Source organism: Gadus macrocephalus, chromosome 4 (genome assembly GCF_031168955.1).
Source record: "Gadus macrocephalus chromosome 4, ASM3116895v1".
NCBI classification, from domain to species: Eukaryota; Metazoa; Chordata; class Actinopteri; order Gadiformes; family Gadidae; genus Gadus; species Gadus macrocephalus.
In genome coordinates this window covers 8,306,394-8,323,508 of record NC_082385.1, presented here as the reverse complement: position 1 = coordinate 8,323,508, position 17,115 = coordinate 8,306,394, and the positions used below count along the sequence as shown (strand labels likewise).

Here is a 17,115-nt window from a genome sequence, read left to right as displayed (position 1 = left end):
CAGCCTGTTTTGTGGTTTACCTTCTTGCTCAATAATGGACCAATATGCATGTATATATTTTAAAACACAGTGCTGAGCCTATGCTACTATTATTTTTATTATTATTGTTATTATTATAATAATTATTACTATTGAATTCATAGATAAAGTGATATCATTATTTGTTGAGAAATACAGATTTAATGAATCCCATCGTTTCCTTTAACACTATATTTAGAGATTAAATAATGTATAAATTAAGACCTCAGTTAACATGAACACCATTAGTAAACATGAACACAGTTAGTAAATGATTACTAGATTAGTTACCTGTTAAATAACTTTCAGTTAATTCATATTACTGCAATAGCTGATGTTAATTGAAGTTTATTTAATAGAGCCTTATTATAAAATGTTATCTGCATTTTTGTTGTAATGACGTGTTCTTAAAGGTATTAAAGGTATTAAAGGACATTTAAGGTGCCGCCAACATCCTACTTGTAAGACAAGGAGTAGAGACTGCCAAGCAAACATTAAAACCATACGCAGAATAGCTTTGGCCAGTTCAAGATCATAACCTGATACACACAGAAGCCTTTGTGTTGTGGTCACAGCAGTCTGCTGTGTTTTCAACATCGTCTCTGTCTGCTCTTGGGTTCAGCATCGTCTAACATAACACTTTGTACATTACCCTTAACTCAACCCTACTACATAGTAAACTATGAACAGCAAACGATTTCTAATGATGTAGCAAATAAACATAGCCAAAAACACATTATTGGATTTATACTATTGACAAACAATATGCAAACAGTATATGGCATTGGTTCTCAAAGTGCGGCCCGCAGGAACATTCCCGGCGGCCCGCAATAACGTACAGATGTAAGTAAAAAAAAAATAAAAAAAAATCTCTTTTTTATTTTTTTTTATTATTATATCAATATTAATTTAAACAAAAATATAAATATAAAGACAAAAGTCGACTCTAGATTTCAATTAAATCCTGTTAAATTTGTTAGTTTTAATCCGACTGTTTATTACTTTGAAAGGATGAACCTCAGTTTCGTGATTTAGACCTCACATGACCTCACTCCCAGAGGTACACAGTGCAATGTTTTTTTTCACCACTGGGATGCTGACAGCGTTTCCCGCCTGATTTTTTTTCCTTTGGCGCCCCTCAGTCAAAATTTGGGTACCTAAATTGGCCCTCAGCTGTCAAAACTTTGAGAACCCCTGGTATATGGTATTAAAACGTATGTCAAAACAAGCTTTACTTTGTCACATGTTTGCACTTTCTTGAGAATGATATAGCTATACTATATAATATATACATATAACTAAACTATATATTCTTCCTCCTCTTGACAGCATAAAGATGAGGTCATATTGAGGAAGTAGAGCCCTGTATTGGTATTAAAGACTTGGTCATGGTCACATCCTCTTAGTATTGATGGCTGAGTAGGTGCTGAACTCTGAGGGTTGGACTCTCTTCTTTTTAGGTCTCTGAGAACGTAGAGGGATATCCAGTGTAGCGTAACACAGGCCAACTTCATCCTGAGAGAGACATATAACCATCAATACCACTGATACATCATTACCCTACTTCACTCTCTGCTACACCATTACATCATCAACATACTGTACACTCTACTGTAACCTACGTCATCAACATAATGTACACTTTGTAGAGCACTTCTCTTCCTGCGTCTAATAGCACCTGACTATCGCTGAACATTGGGTCCATTGATGTTCATTCAGCCTTCAGTAAACATCTTTGTACAGCGCTCCACCACAACCTGTAAATGTACTCCATACTGTCCTCTACCATTACATCACAAATGTACCTGAGTATATGAACTATACGTTACCTGGTTCCTGATTGATGTTACATCTCTACTGCTGGGTGATGTCTGAGCAACATGGAGGTCTTCATCTTAAAGAAACACAAACAGTCATCATAAGGCCACAAAAGCAGCAAAGGGAGACAGTGGCTGCTTCTACGGAAGACAATATGTAGCGTAGGTGTTCTCAAGATACAGAAGATGAAAGTCAACAGAGATATATACGCTACCTTTCCTTCTGCAGCGGAGGTAGACGACCAAGGATGAGAGGAGGGAGAGGAGAAGAGCAGAGGACGGACACAGGATGACTAGAAGTATCCAGCACTGTCCACAGTCTGGAGCAGCAGGGTCCCCAACACCTGCAGGAAAGGCATCACATATATATGTATATAAATATATATTTTCGGAGACTAAATGAAATAAAAACACAACCTTCTTACAATCTACTGCTGTTTTGTCATCACAGATAACTAAACGTACATTTAGAATGTAATAGAACAGTCAATTAATCAATCAATCAATGAGGCATATTTAATGAATCGATAGGTTCTCTCCATCATCAAAAACAAAAACATCCAAATAACACTAATGGCATACTTACCAAGTAAAATCCTTGTGGTTGAATTTCCATATGTGTAGACAAATTTGATTAATCCTTTATCCAGAGTAAGTTTTTCTCGAGTTCCGCAGTAGTATAGTCCCAGGTGAGTTTCACTGATGCTGTTAATCAGTAAATCATACGAGCTCGTAGATATGTTCCATTTAAAATTATAATGTAAATATTTTCTTTCATATGAGTCATGAATTTCCGTTTTTTGATTGGCTTCAACGGTTTCCAATACAAATGTTGGCTGATTTTCATGAGAACAATTTCTGAACCAAATGATATAAACACCAGTTGAGGAATTACAGTCACAGTATAGAGTAACGTTTTCTCCTGGTCTCACAATCAGCTCCAAAACTGGGTTAGAGAGTACGTTCTGAAAGGACACAACAGCACCTGAATGAAAAATAGATTCAGAATATGAAGAAACACACAGGAACATGATGCATGACAACATATGAAGTCCTGTGATGCTAAAACCCCACATACAAATCACACAGTTTGTTGTTCAACAACAAATATGTTGTAGCCTACGCTACAACGTATACAACTCATGTATTTTTAAAATAGAAATAATAAAAATATTACTTTACCCAAGATAACGTGTAGAAATATATACATCCATTTCATGGTGATGATCCGTTGAGGAGTAAAGACATTTGATACCTTTCTGACGCCCATTAGACTGAAGGCGGAAAGATGAAAAAGAACTTGTGATTGGCTGACATTGCGGAAAATGTTGTGGTTATTTCTCTCAGCGTACCAGGAGAGGTTTGATTGTCAGAACACGATTTCCTGGGCTGAGACGATTTTATGTTCAATCTATTATTAGATTAAACACAACATTAATTTGAATTGAAATATACACAAAAATATATTCTTAGAGTTGGGGGCCAAAGAGGGAATCAAACCCTGACACTAAGTCAGTTTTGGCAAGGTGGGAAACTGGAATTAACATTGTGGTGGCTCACTAACTACAGCCTGAAACATTGCGGTAAATGCTTGATCCTTAGTGTGAAAATGTATTCACCCATACTGTTCAATTGAGTGTGTGCATCAACATTACATTTTGTCTTTTCTTGTTCATGTTAATGTGCATACAAATGTCTGTGGTTATATATGTGTGTGTGTGTGTGTGTGTGTGTGTGTGTGTGTGTGTGTGTGTGTGTGTGTGTGTGTGTGTGTGTGTGTGTGTGTGTGTGTGTGTGTGTGTGTGTGTGTGTGTGTGTGTGTGTGTGTGTGTGTGTGTGTGTGTGTGTGTGTGTGTGTGTGTGCGCTTTGCCAGTAAAACTGTGTGCAGAAACCACAAATGTTTCCGCTGGCTTTTGTTGGTAGTAGAGTTTGATTTTGGGATTTCTGGGTAAACCCTGCAGAAGAAGCCAAACAAACAACTCTCTGTTCTTCCTGTGTGATATTCAGATAACCATCCAAGACCCCTTTTCTTCTGTTTGCCATAAAGCATCGAACGGACCTTGACCAACCAGCTTCTGGTGAAAGATAAATCATCAGAAGCTTAGGATAAACATTGATTGAGCAGAAGAACATTTCAATGTAAAGAGATGTGACATTTGACTGCTAGTTTGTGATATGCATGAGAGGCTGCGATAGTTGTGGTTACCATATAGAATCTTTGTTGAAACAGAGAAAGGCAAGTCTTGTCCTATTTGAGAAATTTGATTTGATTGAATTCTGGGGTGTTATTATCATTAGTGTTGGTATTATTATTAGTAGGAGTGTCATCATTCATATCAGTTAAAAACAAAACATAAGTCGTAGTTTGCTGTGACAGATAAAATCTTTCTTTTGCTTCAAAGGGCCCCTACTTTACCACCAGGTGTGTCTGTGAATGGTCATTTCAACTGGATTCTACCTGCCCTGCCCTATGACTTAGTGTGAGTGTCCACCTATATGTATGCTGGATCGATCAGTCTATCCAGCAAACATCCTGACCTCTAGTGGTAAGATGCAGTTTTACAACAGCCTCACAGACACACTCAGGGCCTGATGCTGTGTGGGGCTTGTAAGAATGTCAGAACATCAGAACATCAGAACAACATTGTCAGAACATCATCGCCCCTTCTTGGTCAAAAAAGTGCCTCAACTTGAAAACTGGTATTTTGTGAAATCTAGTGGCACCATGCCTTAAGGATTGTGCCTCAAATCATGTGAAAGAGAAAAAGAAGAAGATTGATTTTCCTTACTTTCCCAAAGAGCGAAGCACAGAAGAGGAAGAGATTTGTGGCTTCAGGCTATCCGCAGAGAGAGTTATGACACCTCTGGCCTTTGGGTGTGGTTGTTCGTCCATCTTGAAGTAGTCAGACTGAAAAGACACCCACCACTTTCTTTTGATAGAAATCAATATTTTTTCGTAATATAGAAATAACGAGTAAGTATTCGTGCTTGGCCCGTAGCCTTATTGAGTTATTCTGGTGATCGTATTCTAATGTTCTGGCTCTCATGCCATCCCTGTGTCCAGTCCGACTACCAGCCTGTGTATTAAGCCCATGTAGCGAAAGAGAGAAATAACCTTCCTGGATTGTGGCTTCAACACTTCCTGGGTCCAATCAGGAACCAAAGATGACTGTGGGGAAGAAACAGGAAAACAAGACAAACCCACAAACACAAGCGCCACTTGCAACCCAAGGCACGTTAGAGTTAATCACACTCTGTTACCAAGTTCTTCATGACGAGCATTTTGGTCAAGACGATAACACGATCCAGCCCTTATCAGGGACTTTGAGCGCCTCCATCAGGCCCGGGATCCAGGAGCGTCGGCAGCTGAGGTGCAACCATGGGAACAAGCTAAATAACTACTAATATCAACAGAGACTGTCTTAGATTCTACCCGACCCAGAAAGCCTTGAGCTCTTTTCAAAAAAGCTCACTGACCAGAGCCCTGCCAGAACACGAGTTCATCTTGGAGTTGCATTTCAAAGATGGAGATAGTTTAGAGCACAGAAAACAATAAATCAATTGCAAACATACACATCATCATCGCTTGACGTTGTTGAAATAGAATCGTTGTCTTAGAGTCAAACTTTGTTGCGTTCGGCTCGGCTTGCACTCATATTTGTTGAGTGCCCTCAACATGGCAACCCGCGTGAGTTTGGGGTCTGGGGAGGAGGGAGCGGGCAGAGACAACTTTCTCCAATTTTGTGAATTTGGACGGACGTACCCATTTTATACGCTTGGTTTAGAGATGACATAATGTAGCTTTAAGTAATCATAGCAAGATAACAAAAAAAATCCTTCACCTGGTTCAAGGGATTAAAAATGTGAGCTCTATTGACATTGTTATTGGTGCATGCATCTGTTTTTGCAAAGTTACAAAGTCACAAAAGCAAATGGAATTGAATATTCTGCAAGTATTCAACAAATTTAAACAAAGAAATGAATTAACAATGATACAGATTCCCCAGGTGCTTCAAACCCTTGTCCTGCGTTTTATCACAACTTGTGGATGGGCGCATTTTATTCATGAGAAACCTTGTAGTTCCAAAGTTGCATAATGCAAGTTTAATGTTTCTGTCAGTGCCTACGTATGTAAAGATGGATATATTGTTTGATATATTTTGGGCCTAGTGTAAGCAATTTCATTGACTAGGATGTGTGTCATATCTTGACTCTGTACCAACTCCAGCCACTAAGAGCCCAGAGTTGATCAGACAACACCTGACTCAAGAAAGAGAACACAGGAAATCAGGTTCCAGAACCGCTTCTACCAGTTGCTAGTTTTCCCCTCCTTAACTTCAAAGTGTTTGTGTTTTTAACTTCATACGTGTGAGAACCATCCATGGTAAGAAGTTATAGCTATACTGACACGGTTGAATTCAGACAATCACTTCATCAAAACAGAATCCTGCAAAGGCTTCAGCTTACTATATTGTGGAACCGAGGCAGATGGAGTAATGTCAAACTGTCTCTTTCAGGATGAAGATGGCCTGTGTTCCACCACACTGGATATCCCTCTACCTAAAATTTTGCGAGTCCAACCCTCAGAACTCTCCACCTACTCAGACATCAATACTAAGAGGATGTGAGGAAGGCGGAGCTCCGACCAACCACCCAATGGTTGTTGTCGGCCAGCCCACACCTCAATGAAAAAAGGATTGAACACGCTAACAATAAACTGACGAGAATCAAACAGGAAAACCACGATAGCATCCTGTAGCTGATCAACGCAAACCTCTGGTCTCATGTTGTAGTCAGAGCAACATGATCTTGATTGAGAAGTTTTAATAAATTGTCAAATTGTCTCATTTATGAACATACAGTATTCATATATATTCCGATTCTGTAATGTACCTCTAAAAGAACAACCCATTATTTTTACTGACTCTTATTAAGAAGGACAGCTTTAAAAAAAAACTGAAATTTAATACTCTTTGGACTTTAATTCTTTCACAAATAAAAGTACAAGACATTTTACTCTAGGTATACAATGAAATACAAATACATTCTGTGCATTGATTGCATTAATACTGTTCACTAAATAAGGTATCAAAATGATAAGAACCACAAGGTCATTTCAATATATACAAAGATGTGTGTGCGTGCATGCGTGTGTGTTTGTTTGTGTGACTTTCTGTTTTTATGCAGGTGTGACGTGAGTGTGAGAGTGGGCTGTATGTGTTGTGGTGGGAGGAACCATAACCAATACGCCTCTCAAAGCCCACTCTTACTGCGGGCTAAGAAGCTGTGAGATCCTTTGTGCTGTGGAGTTTCCAACACATAAAACACACGGCTGTAGTTTTCATCCTGCGTGTGAGAGAAAGACACAACGTGACATTAGGACAGCACAACTACTGAGCACACTTCTTAATAGAACAGGGTGTTAACATCATTTAATGTAAGTGGTGTACTATCAGATACCTCATCTTGTAGTGTTAAAGGTCTGGTTTCCTGAGAGATGCCAGGGTGTTTTCCGGCACGAACTGAAACAGAAGCTGAGTTAGAATAAAAGAGACAACGCAATCAAATGAAGTGCAGAAAGACTTCCAGTGACATAAAGCACATGATGTCCTACCCATGTGACTGCAGAGGAAGTAGAGGAACAAAGAGAGGAGAGCAGAGGAGGGACACAGGGTGATCAGCAACATCCAGCACTGTCCACAGCCTGGAGCAGCAGGGTCTCCAGCACCGGCATCTAAAGGGATATCTAAGGAAATATAATATTTTTTATTTTTTTTAATAATATTCTTACCTTTCTACAATCTTGGTTCATAGAAGTTAAGTTTGTTCGACCATTGTCCAGGATATAACTTCTGAATGCTCCTGCCCACTAGGCGACTATTAAAGATGGGAAGGACTTTGGCAGTACACACTATACGACCGGTCTTGACAATCAGTGGTGGTCTACGCTATCGGGTCATTTGTTTCCTACCGTTGTCTGTTCCCACCGTCATCGCCGATTTCAGTCTCAGTCCCCTCTACACGACGCAGTCTGGCCCGATAATACTAAACTGGTTTGAAAAAGACTTTGCCCTCCTACCCCTAAGGGGGGCAGCACATTTACGTGTCTCTAGAGCCCACACACTAGACAACCATCAGAGCCGACCTCAGCCCTGGTCGCTCCCCCCTCTCCCCGTCGGTGAACTCATAATCGTGGGTGAGTCGCCTCGTGGGAAAGGGTCTAAAGCTTTTGCTGAAGGATGCTGGCTGATTTATTATGATGTTTCCATGAATGAATGAATTTAAATATTGGATATAATAGAGGAACATTTTAATTAATTAAACATTAAATGAATCAGTACGCTCTCTAGCCTCTACAATTGTTCTGACCTTTATCTTAAAAGTGCAGGATGATCGTAGGGATTGTACATGTAATTGTAATGGTGGAGATGGTAGCGGCACAAGTGCCTCCAATCAGCACATCCTGCCCATCTTTAAAAAGTGCTTGACTTGGAACACATTTGCATATTATCCCGACATATGATAATAATTTGTATTCATATTAATGATTTTGACCACAAAAAAGTCAACTTACCAAACAAAATCCTTGTTATTATTTTACCATGTGTCTTGTTTCCTTTTTTCCCACTCTGTTTTTCAGTTCCACAGTAGTAGAGACCAAGGTGAGAATCAGTAATGTTCTTAATCAGTAAGTCGTATGAGTTTGACGAAGCGTTCCACAGAATATTTAAATGGAAAAAGTTTCTTCGATTCTCTTCATATTCAAAAATGCCATTATCTCTGTCCTTCCAATTCAGAGATAGTGTTGGCTGATTTTCATGAGAACAGTTCCTGTACCAAACAATATTTACATTAGTTGTGAGTTTACAGTCACAGTAAAGAGTAACGTTTTGTCCTGGTCTCACGGTCAGCTGCACTACTGGGTTAGAGAGTACGTCCTGACAGGACACAACAGCACCTGAACGAAAAATACTTTCAATTAGTATTAAGATCAAATGTGCAGCAACATGGAGCAACATATGATGATATATAAATGTGATTTTAAAACACCAAATACCCATCATACCTTACACAGGACATCATATACAACTCATGTATTATTGAAATAGAAATTTTAACGTAAATATTTTACCCAATATGACAGGAAGAAAGACATACGTCCAGCTCATCATGATGATCTGTGGAGGAGTGAAGACATTTGATACTTTCATCACACCCATTTGACTGAAGGCGGAAGAATTAAAAATGACTTGTGATTGGTTGGCCTTGTGGAAAATGTTGCGGTTATTTCTATATGCGTATCAGGCGAGGTGATACGACCTGAGTGTCGTTACATTTCCATATTCGATTAAACTTCTTTTTTTTTGCACACACAGAAATTTCAGTTGGCATCAAACAAGATATAGAAAGCTTCTTTTATTTTACATTACAAAACAAATATAAATAAAAATATGGCAGAAAACATGTTACCATTTTTGTTTGGTAATTATTCAACACTGTTTTGTCTAGCATTAAGTTTTCTTAACAACCAATGATACAGAAATCTTGTTTTAGTATTAATTGAATTCATTTTTTCATCCACAACCATCTGACAAATAGGAAGCATGCGATCTGTTCACATCTGACAAACCATGTTTTCATATATTAATAGCATTTGGCGGCATCATAGGGAATCAAACCTAACTTTTGGCAAGGTGAAAACCTGGGATAAATAAGTGGCTCATGAACTGGCTGACACATTGCAGTAAACCATGGACCTAAGTGTCATACATTCTTAAAATAAACTAAGGCATTTGTAAATTCACAGGAACCCTTTGTCCATTGTTAGTTGTATCTCTTTTTCATCTCTCCTATATGGTTCAACTGAGTTTGGGTATGAACTCAATATTTTTTCTGTTCTTATTCATCTGTCTGTGTGCATACACTTCACTTTTTGTTCATACGTGTGTGTGTGTGTGTGTGTGTGTGTGTGTGTGTGTGTGTGTGTGTGTGTGTGTGTGTGTGTGTGTGTGTGTGTGTGTGTGTGTGTGTGTGTGTGTGTGTGTGTGTGTGTGTGTGTGTGTGTGTGTGTGTGTATTTTTTGATGGTGGTATAGCTCCAGCCTGTTTATAGGAAGCATTGCTGGTTGGACGGCGTGCAGACACCACAACTGTTTCCGCTGGCTGACATTGATGGTAGAGTTTCATTTTGGGGTTTCTGGGTCAACGCCTCTAGAAGCATGCAACAACAAACAACACAAGCTCTGATAGTCTTTCTTATGCTTCAACTGTCAAGTGCTTTTCAATTACGACTGATGACCAGTATGCTCCTCAACTGGTCTCACAGAGTGACAATATACCAGTGCAAAAGACTCAGAGCAGTTACTGATGTCCCTTTTTTATGGATGATCACCATTCGCCTTAAACCTACCCACTTCCCGGACCCACAACTTAGTCATTAATGGTCAACATTAATGCTGTCTCTAGTTTACTACGTTTTGAAACTAGCTTAGCAGCTTCACATGTATATATATATATATAATATATATATATATATATATATTGAAGAGGAACAATGCGGTTTTCGCCCCGGACGTGGAACTAAGGACCAGCTCTTCACTCTCGCAAGGATCCTGGAGGGGGCCTGCAGTATGCCCATCCGGTCTACATGTGTTTTGTGGATCTGGAGAAGGCGTATGACCGGGTCCCCCGGGAGAAACTGTGGGAGGTGCTGCGGGAGTATGGGGTAAGGGGGTCTCTCCTCAGGGCCATCCAATCTCTGTACTCCCAAAGCGAGAGCTGTGTTCGCGTCCTCGGCAGCCAGTCAGTTTCGTTCTCAGTGGGGTCTGGTCTCCGCCAAGCTTAAAGTCTGCCCCTTCCCCAACTTGGCAGCAATTTGGCCATGTGTGGGGAAACTCACTGATCTACAGGCTATTCAAGGTCTTATCTGATTATTTTCACTCTCCTGCAGGTGGCGGTGGCTGGTGCTGGTGCTGGTGGATGCTGCTGATGGTGGATGCTGATGGTGCTGGTGGATGCTGCTGATGGTGGATGCTGATGGCGGTGGATGCTGCTGATGGTGGATGCTGATGGCGGTGGCTGCTGCTGATGGGGGGATGCTGATGGCGGTGGATGCTGCTGATGGGGGATGCTGATGGCGGTGGATGCTGCTGATGGGGGGATGCTGATGGCGGTGGATGCTGCTGATGGGGGATGCTGATGGCGGTGGCTGCTGCTGATGGGGGGATGCTGATGGCGGTGGATGCTGCTGATGGGGGATGCTGATGGCGGTGGCTGCTGCTGATGGGGGGATGCTGATGGCGGTGGATGCTGCTGATGGTGGATGCTGATGGCGGTGGCTGCTGCTGATGGGGGATGCTGATGGCGGTGGATGCTGCTGATGGGGGATGCTGATGGCGGTGGATGCTGCTGATGGTGGATGCTGATGGCGGTGGATGCTGCTGATGGGGGATGCTGATGGCGGTGGATGCTGCTGATGGGGGATGCTGATGGCGGTGGATGCTGCTGATGGGGGATGCTGATGGCGGTGGATGCTGCTGATGGGGGATGCTGATGGTGCTGGTGGATGCTGCTGATGGTGGATGCTGATGGCGGTGGATGCTGCTGATGGGGGGATGCTGATGGCGGTGGATGCTGCTAGCGGTTGCTGGTGCCTTGAGCTGGCTGGTGCCAGCAAACACTGCTGCTGCAGGTGGCTGAGGCTTGAGGCGATGGCTGCTTGAGCTGGCGAAGGATGGTGGTGTCGACTTCTGCTGCTAGTGGTGGCGGCTGGTGCTGGCGACGGCTGTCGGTGGTGGCGGCTGGTGGTGGCGACGGCTGGTGGTGGCGGCTGGTGGTGGCGACGGCTGTTGGTGGTGGCGACTGCTGCTGGTGGCTGGTGGTGGTGGCGGCTGGTGGTGGTGGCGGCTGGTGGTGGTGGCAGCTGGTGGTGGTGGCGACGGCTGCTGGCTGCGATTGTTAACCTTCCTTTCGACCTGATGCACTTTGCTATCCTTGACCTCAGCCTGATGGATGTGGAGTATTTTGTTTGTTTATTAATAACTTATAATATTCCTCCCTGTTCCTTCACTTTGTTCTCGTTTTTCAAGTTAGATATACACGCACACCAGTTCACACATTTGTGGTTCTTGTTCCACACATGACTAACTTTGTTTTAATTATTACCCCCTGGCTTTACTTTGCTGTTCTTGTTCACACTTACTGTATGTTTGCTTTGTTGTTCTTAGTCATGCTTGTTCATCAGCCTGATATATGTGGAGAGGATTTTTTTTTCTAACCACTCCGCATCTCAAACACTTTTAACTCCTGGCTCCAGCTTTACATGCTGCATCCTCCTTTGCAGCGTGCAGACACCGCAGGGGCCTGACGTGCGCCTCCCAAAAATTGTAACCTTCCATCTACGCGACGCAGCAGCAGGGGCTGTGATTGGTCCGCTTACTAAAACCCGACACAGAACCATAAACGTAATCAATCAATCAATCACTCACTCACTCACTCACTCACTCACTCACTCACTCACTCACTCACTCACTCACTCACTCACTCACTCACTCACTCACTCACTCACTCACTCACTCACTCACTCACTCACTCACTCACTCACTCACTCACTCACTCACTCACAGTGTGTGTCTTTATACACACATGCACACGTATACAAAGATTGTGATAGGGCTACTAATAAAGATTAATGAATTTGTGTATTGTGTTATTGGGGAGAGAGTGCTTGTGGAAAATTATGATGTGCTGGGAAAATATGGCACAAGTTGGGTGTGCTTGTGTAACCAGGGGGTATGTGAGATAGAGAATACTCAAAGATTTTGATTTAGGAACATCATTTTTGGACTGAGCCTGTTTCTTTTCCACATTTGGAGCAGCCGCGGAGCGGGGGGCTTGCTTTCGGGACTGAAGCCCTGAATCTCACTTCATGGGATCTTTTTAAAGCTTTTGAAGTTATGACAACCCAGGCACCATGTTCCCTACACATTACATTAAGCCTTATTATTGGGCAAATAATTGCCAACAACAAAAACTTTCAGACATTGGTAAGAAGACATAATTTGATGGATGAAGGTGTTTCGATGAAATTGGGGTGGTGAAAAATAACTTTGAGGGTGTTATAGTACATTAGCTAACAATGGTCTCCATTCTTGAATTTCCATTGCCATCTAGTGGAAACGACATGCAACCGCATGGATAATGCTTCACTACAAATATCATCTCTGCCGTCATACTTTGAATCTACTGAAAGTTACTCTCAAATGTGTAAGTCTCAATTTTGCCATTGTAGTTTACATAGATAATCTCTAGAAGTCAATAGTTAAGTGGTTATTTTTTCTTTCCATTAAATACCTAATGTCTTGAGCAGGCCCTGCAACTGAAAATGTAAACTATGAATTAGAAGCGATTTAGGATTTGCCAATGTCCAACAGGTCACCCTAAAATAGACTAGAATGCAGGAAATCGCGATCTTAGAAATTCAAAATGTTCTGGGGGAGACCCTCAGACCCCCCTCAGGGCTGAGCCCCGGATGTAGACAAAGTTTGCCTCCGCCCCTGATTTGGAGAACACTAGTTCAGAAGGAACAGATGAGGCCGGCGTACATTGAAATTGTTGCGCCAGTAGAGATGAGGGTACACATTTTTTGATTGATCCAGTACACGAGTAGTTGCTCCTCGGATCTTTCTAGCGGTGGATCGGTGTACCGCTGATCAGAATAAAGTGTTCCCACGTGTTAGAACGACCTCTCCTCCTAGATGCTTCCATAATGATGATGAATCAATACAAACGTAATGACAGTCACAGTATGAGATAGGCTACTACGAACCAAACACAATGTTGTGCATTCAAGTTATTATACTTTGAAGGTGCTACAATTCAGACTCGAAACGAGGCGGTGCCCGTTGCAGTGGCAGTGTATGGCGGTCGCTTCATTCAGAGAAAGAAGCTGTTGCTGTTTCCAACGTCTTTTGCACGTGATTCGAAGCAGCAACCGTCGAAGCAGTGGTTTTATGGTTATTGTAGTTAATGGTATAAAGCAAGTATCGAATCTTCAGTGTAGGACTGCCATACTGATTGCTACACTCATTTGGATCTGTCACTTTATTGTCTATGGTCACGAATGCTGCACACACACGCACACACACTGATATCCGGAAGTGGCGGCTGCGTGCGTGTCCACATGTCATGTGGTTACAACTTACTTAACGTGTGCTCTGATGTGGACCATTACGTGCAATGCAAACAGTAATTTGTAATATGGATTTGTCGACAAAAGATGTAGGCAAAGCCCGACCAACCACAGGAGGGGCAGTGCCGTGACGTTGCGATCGTTATTGACAGGGACCTGCCCAGTCGGGCCGGGGCTTCCTGTGTTTGCCGAGCCCGGGAATGGTGTGCTGCTGCTCCAGCATGTGGCGGCTCAGAGGCTCGGGGTTTGCCGCGCTGTTCCGACAGCAGAAACAGGCGTCAAACGGAGCGACTTTGTTATTGAAATATTCGAGCACTAAGACAGCCCCCCAGCTTCCAGGAATGGAGTACCAGGTACGTTTGCTGTTCGTTTTGTTGTCAACATTTAAAAATAGTTTATTGCACACTAGCAAAGATGCTAGTAAGCTAGCCGAAGTTCAAATGCCCAATGGATACTATATGGTGGCTTTGGGCTCATTTGGCCATGGCATGTCGCATTAACTTTGTTCTATTCAGTAAATATTAAACCCTCTAAACTTGTATATACACAACAGCTGTCTCAACATAACTTGCCTTACCGTTATCATGATCAATGTATCATTTACACGTCCAAACCTTATGCAAACACGTGGCAGGTATTTATAGTTGTTTTTTCTGCATAATACTAGTAGTTATTTTTTCCGTTCTTGCTGGCAAGTTGGAACATTTTAGCCGACGACCAGAAAAACTTGTTAACTGTCAGCTCTTGGGTAAACTCAATCAGCCTATATCAATTTGATTGCTTTTCCTAAAATAATTATACATGCTTGCATAAACAAACGGAAATCAGCTGTACATTTCGTTTTTTAATCTTTTTAATTTGGCATGTCGCATTTTTTGGCCACTTATCACAGCTAAAGTTGCGGAACTGCTGTATCTTTAACACGGAATAATGCATGTTCTCGTTTACCATGACATACAGGATGCAATCTGCACCCTCAACACACTTCAGACCAACGCCAGTGCCCTGGAACAGGTGCGGCGAGAGCGTGGGAACCCTCAATTTCAACTCGTGGCTATGCGGAGCTTCTTGGAGCGAGCTGGCCTTGTGGTAAATCATCAATATCATAGTAACATATTTTAAATTCAGTCTGTTGAATTAGAGAACCGGGTAGAAAAGTGTGTGTGTGTGTGTGTGTGTGTGTGTGTGTGTGTGTGTGTGTGTGTGTGTGTGTGTGTGTGTGTGTGTGTGTGTGTGTGTTACAACTGCCTTGGTAATCAGTTTCAACTAATTTGTTTGTTTTGCAAAGGTGGAAGACCTAGACAATCTCAATATCATTCATGTGACCGGGACAAAGGGCAAGGTGAGTGAATTCCCCTCAGAAGTCGTACGTTCTTTACATGAAACATTAAAGATAGATTTATGACCAACAGATATTAGGAACAGGCCATCAAATGTTTGACTTCTCCTTATAGGATATGCATGGGACAAGTTGGGCTACGCAATTGACATCCCTTCTCTAGTAGCGTAGAAACACTAAAGTGTATGTCTTTCATGTTCAATTTTCAGGGATCAACATGTGCTTTCACAGAGCAAATTCTCAGAAGCTACGGGTTTCGCACAGGATTTTACAGGTATAAACCAGAATTGTAGTTCCCATTCCGATGTTACTGATGATTTTTAAATGGATATTTTAAAATTGTTATTACATGAACATTATCACCATCCAATCAGAATCTTCATAGGTCAAAACAAATGATCATAACTTTGTGTCCGACATTGATGATAAGGAATTGCTCTGTTGTTGCATGAGATAAGAATGATGCAGGAGAAAGTGTCGGTTAATTATTATTTTTTTGGCTGTATCATGCTTATCAAGCCCAGGTGCTGTACACCACCTTAAAAAAAGATACTGTCTCCAACACTTGTACCTGGTATAGTGATTCTGGAGTTGACTATTGGGCACAGTTGGCTGAAGCCGTGTATGCACAAGGCTACAATGACTCAATAGAAATGTCTCACATCTGGTCAGTTCTCATACACAGCTCTTGTTTAATTGGAACGATGGCTGCCGGTTTAACTTTTTCTTATAATTTCTGGTGGTATAAATGTTTCTGAGCATGTAGATTTGAATATTAATGGAGTTTTCCTAATGTGAGAATTGTTATCCTTTTTGCAGTTCACCACACTTGGTTGAAGTAAGGGAGAGGATTCGCATCAATGGACAGCCAATTGGAAAAGAGCTTTTCACAAAGTATTTCTGGCAGATTTATGGAAGACTGGATGAAACAAAGGTTGGCACGGGCAATTTGTGTTGAAAATAATCTGTTTTTCTTGTACGTGTTTCAACTGAAAATTCAAATTGCAAAGTAGTTCCACAAACTGATTGTTCATTTCTCATCTTGGATTTTCTCTGATTGATGTATGCATTTTTCTGATGAACCATGCTTGAATAAGACCCTTTTATGATCAGAATACCAATCGTTATTCTATTGTTTGTGAGGTCCTCCTATGCAAGCTCCTAATTGGAGTCAGTGGCATGTGGATCAGTGCCTCATGTGACGTTCCCTTGTGACCACTTAAAGTCTTGGGCTACCTTGTCAATGAACTGATTTCATTATCAAAATGGTTGACATCAATGAAGTGGACTGTGATACCATAAAGGGCAGCAAATCCTCCTTTTAAACTGTAGCATCGGTGTAGTATTCAGTGTTTAACATTTGCAAATTCCATCTTCGTCACAACAGCGTTTTCTGTTTATCAGAGACGGTTTCTCACATTGCGTCACCACCATTGACTTTGCGGGCCTGTTTGCATTCAGCTGTTACCATATAACATGCAGGCCTAGTGACCTCTTGTTACCCCTGTTAAACATGTAAGTAAGCCATAGCTGTGTTGAAATAGCTACCTCATTGGCAAGCATTTCGTGAAAATATCCAATCTCGGGTAAATAAAGTACTAAGCCAAGCCAGATAAGCTGGAAGGCTTCCAGATTTTGGTAAGTTATTTAGTTACACTGTTACTTGGACTTCACCTCCTATTACGTTAAATGTTGTCTGCTTATGCAAACACACCGCAAACATTGAATGAGTAGCGTGGAGCTGTGCAACA

The 17,115-nt window shown here is 41.7% G+C and overlaps 2 protein-coding genes across 3 annotated transcripts in view; one reads left to right on the top strand and one right to left on the bottom strand.

Moving 5' to 3' along the window:
• The window catches only part of fpgs (folylpolyglutamate synthase), a 108,722-nt gene that overhangs the window by 86,605 nt on the left and 5,002 nt on the right, over positions 1 to 17,115 (top strand). Inside the window, exons 1-5 of one of the 2 annotated variants that reach the window (XM_060049944.1) lie at positions 14,047 to 14,378; positions 14,986 to 15,114; positions 15,314 to 15,367; positions 15,574 to 15,638; positions 16,184 to 16,298. In XM_060049944.1, the coding sequence (XP_059905927.1) occupies positions 14,226 to 14,378; positions 14,986 to 15,114; positions 15,314 to 15,367; positions 15,574 to 15,638; positions 16,184 to 16,298 (516 nt within the window). In that variant the 5' untranslated portion in view covers positions 14,047 to 14,225. Of the gene's footprint in view, positions 1 to 14,046; positions 14,379 to 14,985; positions 15,115 to 15,313; positions 15,368 to 15,573; positions 15,639 to 16,183; positions 16,299 to 17,115 lie in introns of those variants that run through there. The other variant, XM_060049945.1, reaches the window with a different exon arrangement.
• On the bottom strand, positions 1,249 to 4,126 carry LOC132455872 (uncharacterized). Its single transcript, XM_060049923.1, has 5 exons — positions 3,018 to 4,126; positions 2,422 to 2,820; positions 2,051 to 2,179; positions 1,848 to 1,912; positions 1,249 to 1,533 (listed from the first exon to the last, which is right to left on the bottom strand). Exons 1-5 carry the CDS (start codon positions 3,103 to 3,105, stop codon positions 1,411 to 1,413), a joined length of 804 nt encoding a protein of 267 aa, XP_059905906.1. The 5' UTR covers positions 3,106 to 4,126; the 3' UTR covers positions 1,249 to 1,410.